Genomic DNA, 16,906 nt, shown 5'->3' with positions numbered 1-16,906 from the left:
TTCCTTTAGAAGGCAACAGACAGGAAAGGTGAGAAAACCTCTGCCTCCCTTGGCACCACATTCCTAGTTTCTATATCACACCAGTGACTGTGAGGTGGTCCTGGTCTTAAGACCCCTCCACAAACCAAGCAAAGGCCAGTGACAAACTATAGGACCCACCAGCCTAGGTCAGAGATGTTTTCAAGCCACAGTGCTCTCCCGCTTTCAGCTCTTCCCAGGGAGAAGACACTTCGCTGCTGCTCAGCGATTATGGACACAAAGACACTAATTCTCATTTCTTCTCCTTCCACTTCTACTCGTGGAGAGGGCTGGAGTGTGGCTGCAGCCACCAACCCTGACACAAACTCCACAACAAAGGAGCAGCCCAAGCCAGGCCTGATCTAGGCATGGGCTTTCACCTTCTAGTTGCTCACCACACTCTAGCCCTCAGGCAGCTGAAAATGCTTGCTATTTTTTTATTTTATGAAGGTAAGGCTGAAAAGATACAGATAAGAACTGGCATTATTTAAGGCAGCCAAAGCTCACTGACTTTGAAGACAGATCATCACCTATGCTGAGGTCTTCTCTGATGCTTTCACATCCCTTTGCAGCCTCTGAACAGCAGCACCCAATAAAACATGCCCCTGAAGCACCATCTGGTGTGTAATATCTGTCATGGTAGCTCCCACCCACTGGGCTTATTTTTAATGTGTTCAGGAAAAACAAAAAAGTTTTGGAGACAATAGTCCATAGGATTCATTTTGTTTCAGAAGAAATGCCAATTGAAAACAAATGGCTACGAGGAAGCAAAGTGAAATCTGCAGGGATTGTTAAAAACAACTGAGGGAGCAAACAACCCTCAGCAATCCTCTTCCAGGCAGGATGCAAGAGGCACCTTTGCAGCAGACCTGCAAGGTCCAAACTGGACGTGGATGTGAACCATCTCTTCAGCATCCTTCCCAGAGAGGCCAGCATGAAAATGGTGAAACTTCTGCACAAAGATTTACCTCTGTTTCTATCTCCATGACCTTGACTTTCACAATCTGGAAGGGAAGCTTGGAGGAAACCCCCAAGTTCTGCTTCATTTCATGTTGAAACCATCTGAAGCCACAAATTCTGAAGAATTTTGAAGTAAAATTGTGGATCTCTGACGTCCACTGGCAAGAATTATTTAATCTGCACAAGTTTAAAGATAAGAATGATGCCAACTAGCATTGTTTAGGGCATTCAAACACGCTATTTTCAGCACAGAAACCCTCATCCTTAATAACACAACACTGGTGTGCCAGATTAAGAAAAAACACAACTATTTGTGAGCATACTTGAGTACATCTATATTTCAATGGCTGGAGCTTGCAGCTACAATGCACTGGTTGTCTTCCAAACAGCATTCACAAAAATCTGAAAACCACAGACATCCAAAGAGCTCTCAGAAGACCTGTGTCAAAAACTAGACACCGTATCACACCGGGTGAAGGCAAAATGTAGTTACTCAGGGGGTTATGGGCTGCTCGGGGGCTCTGTGCAATTGCTGTGTTCACTGGCTCTAAGCAGGTCTCCTGCCTTAACCAGGCAGCCACTGCTGTGGCTTGGAGATCTGAGTAGGTACTAAGGGAAGTACTGTGAAGGAAGAAGAAATGACACTTACTTCAAGCTGGAATAGTCCTGGTGGAACTTCTTTTAGTGAGTTCTCAGAAAAATCCACTTCTTTGAGGTGATTTTTCCAGAAAATAGTTAATGCATCAGGTAGGAATTCCAGTTTGTTCCTAGATGCTTTGCAACATTTCTGGAGAACAAAAGAACAACAAAAAACCCCACACGGAGAGTAGTAATCATCTCTCTAAATAATGAGGTAGATCAGCTGTCACATGTTCAAACAATTAATACATTTATTCCAGGTGATCTCTTTATATATTTTGATCTAGATTAATTATTGTGCATGCTGAGGAAGATTTGCCAAGGAGACACACTTGATAGGCAAATTCTTTGGTGGGCAAAATGTATTTCAAAAGTTATTTTGAAAATCATCCCCATTTGCTTTTAAACCATTAAAACAAACACTTCACTAAACTACACTGTTCTGCTACCCTTGTTATAATGAGGAATAAAGCGACAGTGACAGGTGATATAAATGGCCTAGTTAGCCAGGGGGTTGGGCAAAGTTAACTTTGAATGAAGGCTGAGTGTTCTGTAAAATGATCCCAACAATACTTCTGCGCTCATATGAACTATCAAGAAAATTAATAGAATCATGGAATGGCTCCAGTTGGAAGGGACCTTAACGATCATCTAGGTCCAACCCTCTGCCATGGGCAGAGACACCTTTCACTAGACCAGGTTGCTCAAAGCTCTGTCCAACCCGGCCTTGAACGCTTCCAAGGATGAGGCATCCACAGCTTCTCCAGGACCTCACCACCCTTGTGGTGAAAAATGTCTTCCTAATATCTAATCCAAACCTACCCTCTTTCAGTTTAGAACTTTACCCCTCATCCTACCACTACACTTCCTGATAAAGAGCCCATCCCCATGTTTCCTGTAGGTCCCCTTTAGGTATTGGATGCTGCTATAAGGTCTCTCTGGAACCTTCTCTAGAGTGAAAAACCCCAATTCTCTCAGGCTGTCCTCATATAAGAGGTGCTCCAGCCCTCTGCTCACCCTTACAGCGCTCCTCCAGACCCACTCAAGCAGGTCCACATCCTTTTTATGCTGGTGGCCCCAGAGCTGGACGGAGCACTGCAGGTGGGGTCTCACCAGAGCAGAGCAGAGGGGCAGAATCACCTCCCTGACCTGCTGATCATGCTGCTTTTGATGCAGCCCAGGATGCAATGGGCTTTGATGGAATACCTTCATGAAACATATGTTTCTAGAAGTTTTCCACCAACGCCATCAACACAACAAGGCAGAATCTCAAAAAGACTTGATCTGAGACTCATAAACCAAACTAGGCAGCGGCACTTCTACAGAAACAGAACAGCCTTTTAACCTAAAACATCTGACAGCTTCCTAAGCATCACAGTAATTTTTTTTTCATTGTTTCAACAGCTTTTTCAGCCTTTGACTCTGTCAGAGCAGTTTGACTTACCAAGGGGCAGGCCCAGGGATCTGGAAACACTTTCAGCTGATTTCTGGAAACATTCAGTATGTTTAGGGACTTGAAGCAGTATAGAAAAACCGTTGGAAGTTCCACCAACCTGTTGTCAGAGACGTCAAACTCCTGCAGTTTCCTTAAGCCAATCCAATTAGTTGCTAGAAAACACAAAACATTGTGGACTTGGTGTAAGCATGACAGCAGTCTGATCCAGCAAGATGCTGAATACTTGCTAGATAAGGGCCAAAGGATTTCATGAGTGATAAAACAAATAATCTGGCCTTTTCAGGTACTTTGGACAAAGGATTGAGCGATACCAAGTGTCCGTAGATAATAACAATTTTAAGTCATTTGGGTTCTCCCTTACAAATCAGGCCCTGAAATGCAAGTGTAACACTGGACTGTACGTACTGTTTTCCTCGTCAAATAACTTCTCCATATAATTTTTAGCAGCAGAGAGTTTTTTAAGGTTTTTAAGATGTAGGAATCCAGAAGGGAGAGTAGAGAGCCTGTTGCTTGACACGTCAACCTCGAGTAACCTGTGGGTACAGAAAATACTCAGTCAGGCATGAATAAATGGCTAGCAAAGGCTCCTGTTGCCATAGACAACTATTTTACCAGGACAGCTTTAGGTCTGAATGAAATCAGCTGAAAAGTGCTATCACAAGGCAAAGCGAAAAACCCTATTTAGAAAATCAACCCTTCCCGGGAGCAGACAGAAGTGGTCTGGATGGACAGCAGTTCAGATAATCTATATGAGACAACAAATGTCAATCTGAGGTAGCTCAGGGCTTAGACTTAGAGGAGTGAGGCTCACCAGAACTGTAGCAAAGCAGAAGCAACATGAGACAATACACGAATAAAAGTCCCTACAACTGCCCTGAAAACTAACTTGGAAATACTGAGAATGCAAAAGAGCAAATCCTGCAGCAGAGAGAAAATAAATCAAGACACTCCTGCATGTGCTCTTCATTTACGCGGTTTTACACGAGCACAACTGACTCATTTGCACCTGCTCTCCGTATGGGTTCAGTTTGCCGTAGGCATCCAGTGCACACACCTTGTACATATGATTTCATCGGATGACTGTACGCTGGGTAATTCTGTCAGCTGATTGTCAGCCAGGCTGAGCTTCCTGAGGTTGATCAGGCCCCATGGAATCACGGATGGAAGGGACACCAGGCAGTTGGCAGAGAGATCAAGCTCAGTTATCTGACAGGAGATATCGATCAGCCAGTCCAGATCCACCCAGGGCAGTTTGAGGTTTGACCAGTTCACACACAGAGCCTGCATATGTCAAAGAAAGAAGAGAAAACTACGTTAGTAAAATCCCAATTGCTCTTGGCCTGTGTTACACCACTGGGAATCTGGCAGATCAGAGCACAGACCATAAACATTTTGCTCACTTTCCAATCTGCTTCTAGGAATAAAACTGACTCAGAAATTAAATCGCGTCTGGATATCAGCAGTCCCCATCATATAACTGCTCCATGATCTCACTCCAAGGACCACAAGCGAGCACAAGCAGGGGACTTGGACTTCCTTGCCCGGCCATCCACCAGCTCCATCGTGCCACATGACAGGCGAGTTGCCCTTGCCTGGAACCAGCATCTTCAGCCGAGAGCTGGACCGACTCACGGTTTGTTCATCCAACAACGTGCAGTGAGTTTCCCTGGATCACGGAAAACCATCTTAAATCCTGATTCTGCGGCCCAAACCCCATCTCTGTCTCTTGGACACGGCCAGCATCACTACTCGGATTTCCAAGGGACTCTGAACACCACCAGAGGCCGGGGGTACAGAGGAAGCCTTGTGAAACACTCGAGGATCATTGCTTGTGCATCTCTAGAGAGGACAGGGACAGGTCTGCTGAGTCTAGTAATGAATTCATATGAGGAGGCCTATTACTGGAATAATCATTACAATGTATGCCCAGGAACTGCTCTTCCATCTTAAATTTTCCAACCACAAGGAGCCAAAGCATTCCAGGGAGATTTTAGCTTTTGCAAAGGAATATCTGGGAAAGGCAAGGAAAGGCAAACACTGTCTGGTAAAGCATTTCTAAACAACAGAAATTCACTCAGTATAATTTAGGAAGATATTTTAGCATCTGAGAGACGTGATTTTGGCAGTTCCCTTCTTTCTAGATAATATTCTGCTGCTTTTTACAGTAAGACAGGGAAGTCACTCTATCCTCTTTTGGACAAAAAGCAGAATTTGTTGTGAAAGGCATAACTAGTTATTTCAGGCTTCAGCTTACACAGAAGAAAACATGAACACATAATGGTCATCAATGCAAATAAACAACCCAAACCTTAATTTTCAAGATCACTTCATTGCCAATGAGGTTCCAAGGAGATTTATGTTCCAAAATACAGATTTTTAAAATGTTAGTCCCAAAATGTTTTCATAAGCTCAGTGTTTTTGACATAACTCATCCCTAAGACAGCCTCAATTAAGTGACTGTTAATTCTCCACCAGGAGGCAGCAAGGACCCAACAGCAAATTTAATTTGCTTTCCAGTTCCCAGTATTTAGCACTTCTGATTTTGAATCCCAAATTTAAAATTTAAAGGAATATATTTTGAGAAGGGAGAAAAAGAAACGGGAAACAAAGGTCTATCTCAAATGCCTGTTTGAGACTCAGAAATCCAAGGAATGAAGATCACTCAGTTCAGATCTCTAGGAGAATAAAGAATAAGCAAGAACAGCTGCACTTTTTAGAAACTGAAAGTAGTTGTTCTTAGTGTAGACATATTCCTTTTCAACGTTCACTAGCGAAGCCTCAGGACATCCCTACAAATATGAATGGAAATATTATGCCCATTGTATCACCAGGGAAACCAAAGCAGGGAGCACAAGCTGTCTGTCTAAAGCTACATCCACCATCATGCCACAAGGCATCCATATAAAACACAGCAAGCCAGTAGCAACAAGAAATCAAATGAAGCAGAGTATCCACTGCTACTGCAAAATATACAGTACCTGATGGGAGTTACACTGCAAAGCTTTTACACTGTCACTAAAGATATTCTGCTTTACTGTTAGATTTTCTGTACATTTAACAGGTTCCTGCTTACAAACTCTTGTTTTAAATTCTGTATGTTGTTCTCCGTAATTTTCTCTTCACCTGTAACAGCTCAAGACTGAGCCTGTTTACATCACTGGACAACAAGCCGTTTTGATTTATGGTAATAAAGAGTACAAACACATAGGCTTTTTCTAAAACATCTTTTAGCATTTAATCTAAAGTGGGATGCTCCATAGCACCTCTCCTAAGATACGCATCTATGACCAGAGTATCTGACTCCTTGAACTATTCATATATTTTACCTAAACAAACAGAAGAAAGAAAATGGGGAATTATAGCAAAAAATCTGGGCAAATATTCCATGCAAAAGGCTATCAACAGGTCCTACAGTCATGGAGAGAATAACCACATAACAACACAGGGCTTTGAAATTCTGGCAGTGATGGGAACGAGGGCCTGGAGAGCTGCCTTGCTCGTTTGGTTTCCACCTCACAGGAAGAAGCAGGTGCTTGTGGTTCAGATCCTGAATTCAGACTCCCGAGCTCCAGATCCGCCGTGTGATAGCCGTCACTGTTTCAGGCTACATAGACTCTGTTTGCCAGTCTGTATAATGGGACAGCAACACTTCCCCTTCTTCCTGGGGAGCCGGGAGTAAAAATGCACTACAGACTCCAATTCCCTCTCTTCTCTTCCTGCTTAAACAAACTGCTCCCAACAAAGCTGCAAAAAAAACCAACAACAAACCCAAACAAAACAGAAAAAGAACTGATGGTGTTTATCCCCTCCCTCAGTTCCTGTTCTGTTTCAAGATGATGCTCAAACACCGGGCCCAGGCTCTTATTCCAGTACAAAAAGTACTTGAGTACACTGACCAACGCAGTAATATTAAGATCTACGGCTTGCTTTTAGTGGGTGCAAGCAGCACCTCTCTGCTCCTTCCCATTTCAGGCCAATACTCATCTCTATTTTGCATTTAGATTGCTGTGTATCATTTACTTCAAAAATGCAGAGCCATGGCCTCGGGGATTTAGTGTGATAGAAAGATACCTGCAGAATTCAGATAGCAATTTCTAAAACCAGATCGTGGAATCCAAAATCTGCTATGAATGATGGGCAGGAGTCCTCATCTGCTAAGCAGCTTTTTGAATCTCCTGGCACTCAATCCTCCTCCTCACCCAGAGCCTGGGACTGACAGTGTCTTTTATCATAGAATCATTAAAGTTGGAAAGGATCTTTAAGATCATTGAGTCCAACCATAAACCTCACACTGCCAAGTCCACCTCTAAACCATGACTCTAATTGCCACAACTAAATGTCTTTTAAATACCTCCAGGGATGAAGTCTTCTGCCCGACTGCTAAAACTGAAGGATCAACCAACCCCCTTGGTCTGACGTAGGGACAGTGGAGCAAATTCACCTTGGTGTTCATGACCTCTGTGGAGTTACCTTAGGGATTTACTTGACTCAACAATCTGCAGTGAAAACGTAATTAAGCAAAAGAAAACCTGACAGCAATGCCACGAAGAGAGGGGATTTCCTCCCCAACTCATCCTTAATCATCTCCACTATGTTCCCAGAAAAGCCCGTTTCTTTAATGCCAAAAGTCTGCGATGCTGAACCCGCAGAGCCCAGCGATCAGCTTGAGGGTGGTGAGCTCTATGCTCAGACGAGAGTGGGACGGTGTTCAGAGCCTGGCAGCTCCTGGGCACAGCCCGACTCCATGCAGCTTATTGCTCTTCAGAAGGGCACGGAAAACCTCTGCACACTGCTCTCTCCTGCCAAGGAAAGAATTTCTCAATACAAGTCCTGAAAACTAAATGGAAATCTTCTACTGCCGTGATGTCAGGAGATGCACTGAGGCAGGCAAGGGACTGGAAATTGTGCAGAAGCAAGAAACCCTGCTGTTCTTGGGTGAATGATGAACTACAAATACAAAACATATTGACTTAGATTTGAGTCCTTCTCGTAAGGTGATTAAAAAAGGCTGCTGTACATTCCTCCTAACTGACGTGACATGACCCAACAGAACCTTGCTCTTGCCGTAGACAGAATATTCTGAGGCCAATAATCTAATTCCTCCATCAATAATGCTGCTGTGAATCTTGAGTGGAAATGCTGCAGATTTCTTTACTGATGATGATGTAACTAAGATTTGCAAGGCAGTGGATAAAGAAATCAGAAGAGGATCACATACATATACATTTGCATGCTCATATATAAAACTATTGTCAAAACATTTCCTAGGGAAAATGCAGCAGATAGAGCTCTTTTCTGGTCTGTAATGGGAAAAAAAATACATATCTCACACTGCACATACTGGAAAGTAACATTTACCTCTGTGCTGACTACACCTATCGAAGTCTGAAATTTGTGCCCAGCCACTTTACTGGGGTTTTTTTCACATTTGTTACCTGTTCCTGTAAAAACGGAGCACTTCCTCTCTTTAGCAAGACAGTGGTTTGCTGTGGAGATGTATTTATGCCAGAGACAAACAAAAAAGGAAAAAGAGATTTTAGAAAAGTGAGATGTAACTCCTGTTGTCTCAGAAAGGGTAGCACAATGCACAGGGCGATCAATGCTGGAAGGTGTGGCAGCTATACCTGGCTCTCCAACCACATTTTGGCCACAGCTGGTAGCATTTCCTACTGGGAAATCAGTTCTGCAGTGTTTTCACACAGAGATACCACAGATGGGACAAACCCTTTTGAAGTTCTGGGCTCATTCTGAAATGATCGGTGCTTGATCTCTTCTGGCCAAGAGCAGAGACTTTCCAACATGCAGCTGGTTGCCATGCACATCACAGGCTCCACACAATCCTTTTTTTGCTTCCTTCCAGTGCAAAATGCATCGCAGCACTTACACAAGCAGGCTTAGATTCATGTACCTTACAAAACATGAGGAAAGCAGTCAGGCAGCTCGTCTGCAGCTGCTGTGAGATTGCATTTAAAATATTATCAGGATGTGTGACTATCACTTCTGAGGGACCTGAGCTCTGCAGACAAACTGGGACAAGTCTTCCTGAATTTGGCCCAGCCTGCCAAAATGAATTCAAAGGGAAAGCATTAAATAAGCAACCATGTTAAAAATAAACAGCAACTGGAAGAATCAAGGTCGAGATTTTGGGTCTGTTTTTTGGGATATTTTTTCCTTTTCTTTTAAACCAGACCCTTCTGGCAATGAGCTGATGTTTAAAGACTGCTCTCGTCTTCACTCAGGGTGTGACAACAACGCTGAGTCAGTTTTACAGCAGCGAAGTTAAATATTGCCAGCAAGTTCACATGGAAAACAGACCTCTTCCCTGTGATTCAAGCATTTATTCCGAGTTTATTCAAGCTGAATTATCCAGTTATTTGGATTTCTTTTCTTCCAAGAGGCATGTAGTTTTATCAGCTCTTATCCAGAAACATTTAAGATTTAGCTTCCTTTTGTATACCTGTCAATTAAACTAAGAATCTCACTGGGAGGGCTCTAACTCTGCTCATTGAACCTAACGAAGTTAAGCAGACATACATGGACTGTGGGCCCTGACATTCACAGTATCGTTGAGAATCCGGCGAGACAGGGTTTTGGCAGGAAAACAGAGAATGGAGAAGTTCGTAACACTACAAAAACCTCTCTGCTTCTTTTTACTTAACACGAAAGCAAAATCAACACCCTGCAATGTTACAAGCTGAGCAAACAGATACTCAACTGGCAATGGGATTCACACAGACACAGCCTTGACCAAAATGCTTCCCTCACAATTTTTCACTGCACAATTTCTATGACCTGATGAAAATGGTAACTATTGAAACCTTGGGGCTCTCATGCTCCTCTTCAACATTTGTTAATGTACATATTGAGGGGAAAAACAAAAATGTCTGATAACTAACTTGCTAGATAACAGTAGAAATAGTAGGAAATACTATGTGCTTCCCTATAAAGCAGTAACAGAGGGTGCTATGAGACATTTTTCAGTTCTGAATAAAAGAGACTTGGATAACAGAGATTAAGAGAATGAAGAATATAGCCTAGTTATGCAAAGATAAGGGATAATAATGAAATGTAATAATACTCTGCATGAAAACGATGCCATTCATCTGTGGATCTCAAAGCATCATCATCTTGTATTAAGCCTTCCAACAGCTGTGAGATGTGACGAGTTTAAATCTCTCTGTTTTACAGCAGAAGAAATAGAGATGCAAATGAACTACCAGAACTGTCCAAAGGCTGTCAGTGGCTAAGTAGTGAAGAGAGTTCTTGCCAACCTAAAAAAGGCTCCAATTTTTTTTTTGTTGGACTCTGTGTCCATCAAAAGCCACTTCTGTGGGACAAGTGCAGTTAAACTAACACAATCTGATCACACACAATACTCTTCATGGTGCTCCAGGGAGGCAGATCTGTCCTGAGCGAGTGACCGTAAGGTTGCCAGCCACCTTTAACTAACGAGGATCTGAAGCAGGGAAGATACTTAGAGCAGATAGAAGGTTGCTCTACTCATGCTCTATGTTAAAAAGCCACACGAGCCTCTTTGTACGTGCTCTATCTGAGCTATCAGAGGAAAGGGAAGAGAAGGGTTTACACACTCAGCTCCGTGCCATGCAAACCCTCCAGCACAGCCCAGAGCTTGTGGCGTTACCTTCAACCAGAACACGCTATGGAAACCTAAATGAAGCGATTATCCCAGGGTCACAGAGGAAGCCTGTGGTAGCGCTTATTTCTCTGGAAGACTTTGAGCACAAAGTCAATGTTTCCATTCCGCAGCGTACGCCTGTTTCTCACGCTGATGTTAAAATTGCCAAGTGGAAGCTGCTGCACGCAGCGTCTTGCACAATGATGCCTCATGTTTTACACCTTGCAATTCAGCGCTGGCACAAAAGCCACTTTCACAGCTTGTTCTCTAAATGGGTAGCAAACCACAAGGCTCTTAGTTGAGAAGAAGAATCATCAGCCACACAGTACGCAAAGACAAATATCAATTATTAACAGGATGCTCCTTTAAAATAAGGTCTCTTCAGACAGATAAATGGCTACTTACTGTTTTTGCTGGAGCACTACTTGGTAGCGGGCTCATCTCAATGAAATACTTCCTCAGAAGGTGTTTGCTGGATTCAGGACTGTCCATCAGGATGTAGGAACAAAAGAAAGCTCCATTTCGCAATAAAAACACAGCTACATCTTCATTCCCTTCAGAGAAAAGACAGATTGTCGGCTCTTTTCTCCTCATGTAAATGAAACAACAATGAGCTGAACAGAAATCCTGGGAAATAACCACTTCTGACGACCATGGGGGTGTGCAAAAAGGGAACCGAACTGTATAAAGGCTGTTTCCTCCAGTGGCAGGATATAGTTTGGTCAGAGTGAAACAGCAAAGACACTATGTAAAGGCACTGGCCCAGGGTCTTGCTTTTTCCTCTTTTTTCCCATCTTATTAAACTATACACACAGCTGTGCTTTGAAGTGTAAATTAATCAGCCTAAATCAAGCATGTGCGCCAGAGTGTTCATAACAATAATGCTTTTACTTGCAAGATTTCTATTTTTGAAGGGTCGTTTCCCTAGGACTTTGAAGAGGAAAGTTCAGCCTCTTGACATTTACAGTAATCTCACTTAGAAAGGCCCTGACTTAAATTTGGTGAAGTCACAAGATTCAGAGCCGATTTTATTTGGAAATAATTGTTCTGGAAATCCAGAACAATTCCAGGCAAGCCAGTCCACAGTGATACCTTCGCAGATGGGAATAACTCAACCCAATCTTTAAAAACCGTTGCAGAAAAAGGAAGCAGTTTCGAAGCATGCAAATACATACCTGCCTTTATAGCAGCATATAGGGGCAACCGTATAAGAACTGGAAACTCATTCTTCCTGACTGCGCAGCTCTCTGGGTCAGCGCTGTACGCACGAATCAGGAGTTTTACTATGTCCAGATGTCCCTGCTGGCAGGCTATGGCCAGCATCCAGTTCAGGAGTTGTTGATAAGTAGTGGGAGCTACTGAAAAGATATGGAATTGAATTGATGTCACCGGGCTGTGATGTGCAAGAGGCATCCACAAATAATGGGCAAGCAAAGGGCACAGGGTGAAGCCCCTGTGGACAAAGGAGCTGACTGCACTGTAAGAGTGTGTTATGGAAGAGCCCTAACATGCTCAGGCACAAACTTTTCAGCTTTAACTGTTCTTCATTACCTACCTAGTTCATGGGCAAACTTTTTTTGAGTGTCGCTGATCGAATCATGCATAAGCTGGCAACAGTGGGAGGTTTCAAAAATGCCTGCGAGGCTGCCAGCGGAAAAATGAACCATCTAAATCACAAGCAGAGGTGACAAGGGGTGACTGGGACCGTCTCTGCATCCACAGACTGATCCAACAGACTGTAGATCCAAACATCCAAAATAGGCCACTTCTTTAAGTTCATGAGGGGGAATACAAAGAATGGGGAAAACCAGTCAATTTTTCATGCTACTTGATGAATTAAACAAAAATAAATGTACCAGACAACATAAAAAAATTGTTTTAGTTTGTTTTCACTGCAAGCTAAAGTCTCCCACAAAATATTTCATTTCCCCTTGGAACTGTTTCATTTTGGGTGAAGTTTTACTATCAGATGCCATTTAAGGCTAAAAACTAAAATACCATGTTCTGGCTTCTGCATTAATTTGCTAATGTTTTAGTCACCCCCAAACTGGTATTTTTTTGCTGAATTAATGTTTTGCCTGTAGAACACTGCTTTCATCTAGGTCTGCATAATTCTGTGCATGTAACTAAGTGCCCATGACAGGATTATTTCCACAACCAGTAAGCAGCCCTCAAATTTTCCCTGACTCACAGCATCTCCTCCATTTACTTTACAAATTCACTTCCCCTTTGAAATACTTACAGAAATGTCCACAAGCCCATGTTTACCTGTCAACCTTTTTTTTTTTCCAGTTCCTCCATGTAGAAATTATGTCTCTCTTTGCATTTTTAACAACTTGACTAAAAACACTGACCCCCATGCTGCAAAAAACAGGCTCCACTTCGGCTGTAAGCCACAAGAAGTTCCCACAGAGTCAGAGAGAATCACTGCAGTGCATTAGCCAAATTGCAAATTCATGCAATTTATTCCTAAGCTCTGTGATTGGTTTCTGTGTAACTTCCAGGGAAATACATGGAAAATCCTGCATAAAAACTTCTGAAAGCTGCTGTTTGTACGAGCACCTGTCTTGAATTCCTGAAGAAGGAGTTTAAGGGAATTTGGTCAGTTCAAAACTGAGCTGTTTCCAGAAACTATTTAAGTCACTTTTCATTACTGAGAGTATTATATCAATATAATTTAATTTTTGCTGCTAGGTTACAAAGCCACCATTGTCAGCCTCCTTTCTGTCTGAAAGAAATATTACATTTAATTGCACCCCCCAAACCGGAACGTTTCTTTTGCTTAGTAGTGCTCTAACAGTTTAAGACCATCAAATAAGCAGGTTTCCCAACAGGTTATTCCCGTTCTCACTGAGGTCACTGGCAAGAATATATCTCCAGTGAGGAGTTAGGGCTGTATTCAGGTCAAATATTGCAAGGGCCCAGCTTAGCTGTTGTGGTTACTGTAGTGTCTGAGGTCAAGACAGTGATCCTCCCTGGCTGCTGTGCTGCACCACTGGACCCAGAGTCCATGGAAGGTCCTGGTGAGAAGAGTCACCATGCCCATGGTACATTAAGAGAGTGACAGGGGATCCAAACGCAGATCCTGGTCCTGACTCAGAGCGATGCTCTTTTTCAACCCCCCACAGCTGCCTTAAGAATTGTGTCTGGGTCTAAAAATATCTCTGTTCTGCTACAAAATATTTTTTTTTTTTTAAATAAAATGTAAATAAAATATAATTATAATTCTAAATAAGGAATTCCTCTGAAAGTCAAATCAAACTGCCAACAAGAGAGCACAGGGCTTGCTGCCAGCTGAGCACCCGAACTATTACTCGCCAGACAGTCCCGCTGCACTCTCACTCTCAGCACCGCTGTGTCTGCTGGATCAGCAGAGTGGGATGACGCTGTTTCCTGACAATCCCTTATTGTCTCTGTGGGGTCTGGGATATTACCCAGCTGTGAGGGCTGATGGGAATGAATTGTCCAAATGGCATCTTCCTCCACTTCCAATCTGCAAACATGGAATATTTTTATGCATGTGTTTTTCCCCCATGGGGAAAGTTTTCTTCAAGCACAGCGGAAGAGATCAGATCTCTCCAAGCACTTTCCCTTGACCAAGTCCATCTTCTTTCAAGGGATGTGAAAAAAATAAATGTCTGCTTGAAGCTATAGCAAACAGCTACCAAAAAGCTTGAGGAAAGGCACAGGCAATGCAACAGGCTTACCATGCAGGGAATCCAGCAGCTCTTTCACAATGTCCTTATGTCCAAAATATGCAGCCACCACAGCTGCATTGTCATCGTTAGGTTCTGTTGGTAACACCACTAAAGCTTCCTTCAGTAAATACCTCACCGCCTGCAGATCTCCATATGCTGCTGCAATACCTAAAAGCTGACACTGGTAAAGAAAACACGGCAAAATAAACTCTCTGTAAAGGGAGGAGGCAGAGAAAGAGAGCAATTATAGAGCTACATATTTTTATTTGTGCCCATGCAAATGCATACCCACCGTCACTGTGGTTATCTGAGAATGTCATAAACACTAGTAGACATTATGATCATTGCTGTTGATATATATATTATATTAATTTGCTGGGGTTTACTTTATAGTTTTTTGCATGGTTCTACCACAAAGGTGCCCAAGGCATGGAATGGTGAATGAAAACCGTTTTTCATGGATCAAATGGAAAATTATTTGTACAGCTCTGCTACAAGGTGCAGTATTTTCAGTTTGGAGAAGGCCAAAAGGCCTGGACTTGGCACATAGGTACTTTCCCAAAACACTAAGCTGGTGCAGAGGATATAGGTCCAAACACAAGAAGCAAAATCTTCCCAGGGGGCCATTAACCATCTTTGTACTGATGGGGGAAGTTTGGGTTTTTTGCTACATCTATAAAATGCTTCCTTTTCACAGGGAAAAAACCATATTTCCTTGTTTTAGTGACCACAGCACCAACAGCCCTGCTTGCACAGCCTCCTGCTCCTTACATACGCTGCTCCTGTGGTCTGTCTCTTCTTTCTGATCAGTGCTTTCAAGGGCAAATACTGTCCCTGCGCAAATGTTCCTGAAGTGCCCCACACAACCAGCCATGTCTGGGACCCTGCAGCACTGGCACAACATACATAACCGAATGGATTTTTTGCATGAGAAACATGACAAGACAAGACAGCAGCTTGGCATTTTGGTTTCTTTCCCAATAAAGTCTGAGAAAGAGTAGTAACCTAATCCCACCTTTTCCACTTGCAGTGCAGTCTCCTCACATGACAACTTTATCAACTCTTGGGCCTTACTGGTGTCTCCAGCTTTGTAAGCATCCTGGATGCTTTCTGTCACAGGTGTCTGAATTATGGAGACTTCGCCAACTGTGGACTGTTTGCCACCCATGTCCACAATTCCTGCAATAAAAACAGAAAAGAGAGGTCAGGAAGAATTGCTTGTCTATTACGCACACACAGTGGCAGCGTCAATGCATCCTGGCCACAAAAAAAGGGGGTGAATTATTTTCAGTGGAATATTTACTGCCCACAATTTACAAAAAGAAGAAAAAAACCTCAACACTCAGCCATCTGATACAAGAAAGTGATAACATGTTACAGTACTTTCCAACAGGGACATGAAACTAAAAGGGACGGCAAGTTCCCCAATTGCTCCCAGAGGTGGTTTCCAAAGGACGGTATGAAGCTCCCGCACGCACGGACACGGATGCTCCGCAGCCGCGCTCGACCTCCTGCGGTAGAACCAGGGACGGGAAGGGTTCACACAAGTTCAGCACCTTCAAGGTGTCTGCAGCACCTGCAAGGATGTTCTGGTGTAATCTGCCTTGCTCCAGTCGCACTTCACCTCCTGATGACAGCCTAATTAAACCCCCCCATTCTTCTCCAGAACTTTCAACCAGAGCTTAATCCACCTCAACAAATGTACAAGTAAAAAAAATAAAAAGAAGAATATTTTTATTCTGGAGAAAAAGAGTAAAAGGAGATTATGGAAGATGCCCAATGTCACCCTGATCAATCTTGGAGAGTCTCCTAGGCTAGACTTTTTTTTTTTAACGCTTTTAGGAGCCAGAAGAGGTTTTACATGTCAAAGATTAAAAGCTGCAAACCATTAGAGAAGATGCTTGTGGTGGGTGGTTAACGAACAGGCAGCCATGAAGTCTCACACCCCCTCAACTTCCCAACTACTGGGACAGGGAAAACTGCAGGAAAGCCACTGAATTAGGGTAAGATGTTCAGGTCCACTCCCGAACAACATGCAAGCCGGAGAAAAGAAGCACTTTTCACTTGAAAAGAGACTGTTTCATACTCACTTTTTCCTGCTAAAACATTATTAATTATTATTGCTTATGTGCAACAATTAAATAGAGTCCTTAAACCCACAGATTTTCACTTAGGTTAACAAGACTGTTGTTTTGTTTTGTTTTTCAAATAGACACATATGTCATGCAGGGCTTAGTCTAATGCAGCCTGGAAAAAAGAAATACATTTGGACCAATCTATAACTGTCAGTAAATATCTTTGAATAATGCAGCCTGAATCACCGATAGATTCTCACTAACAGTTCTCATCAATTATTGAAATGAAGCTCAAATCACTCAGACATCGGAGACGGCTCCAGAGATTCGTGCCATTAAAAATGTGCCCACATCAATAACCTTTCTCAGATGATGCTGAACACGAGAAGGACAAGCAGCAGAAATCAACACAGATGAATGTGGT

General features: G+C 42.9%; 1 protein-coding gene across 1 annotated transcript in view; it reads right to left on the bottom strand.

Moving 5' to 3' along the window:
* The window catches only part of LRRK1 (leucine rich repeat kinase 1), a gene marked incomplete at both ends in the record, with an annotated part of 74,208 nt that overhangs the window by 40,632 nt on the left and 16,670 nt on the right, over nt 1-16,906 (bottom strand). Inside the window, 8 exons of the mRNA XM_080351413.1 lie at nt 1,628-1,765; nt 3,062-3,225; nt 3,479-3,606; nt 4,128-4,354; nt 11,115-11,263; nt 11,885-12,064; nt 14,417-14,588; nt 15,423-15,586. Of these exons, the coding sequence (XP_080207539.1) occupies nt 1,628-1,765; nt 3,062-3,225; nt 3,479-3,606; nt 4,128-4,354; nt 11,115-11,263; nt 11,885-12,064; nt 14,417-14,588; nt 15,423-15,586 (1,322 nt within the window). The remainder of the gene's footprint in view (nt 1-1,627; nt 1,766-3,061; nt 3,226-3,478; nt 3,607-4,127; nt 4,355-11,114; nt 11,264-11,884; nt 12,065-14,416; nt 14,589-15,422; nt 15,587-16,906) is intronic.

Source organism: Nesoenas mayeri (genome assembly GCF_963082525.1).
Source record: "Nesoenas mayeri genome assembly, chromosome: 11".
NCBI classification, from domain to species: Eukaryota; Metazoa; Chordata; class Aves; order Columbiformes; family Columbidae; genus Nesoenas; species Nesoenas mayeri.
This window is presented reverse-complemented; position numbering and strand designations above follow the sequence as displayed.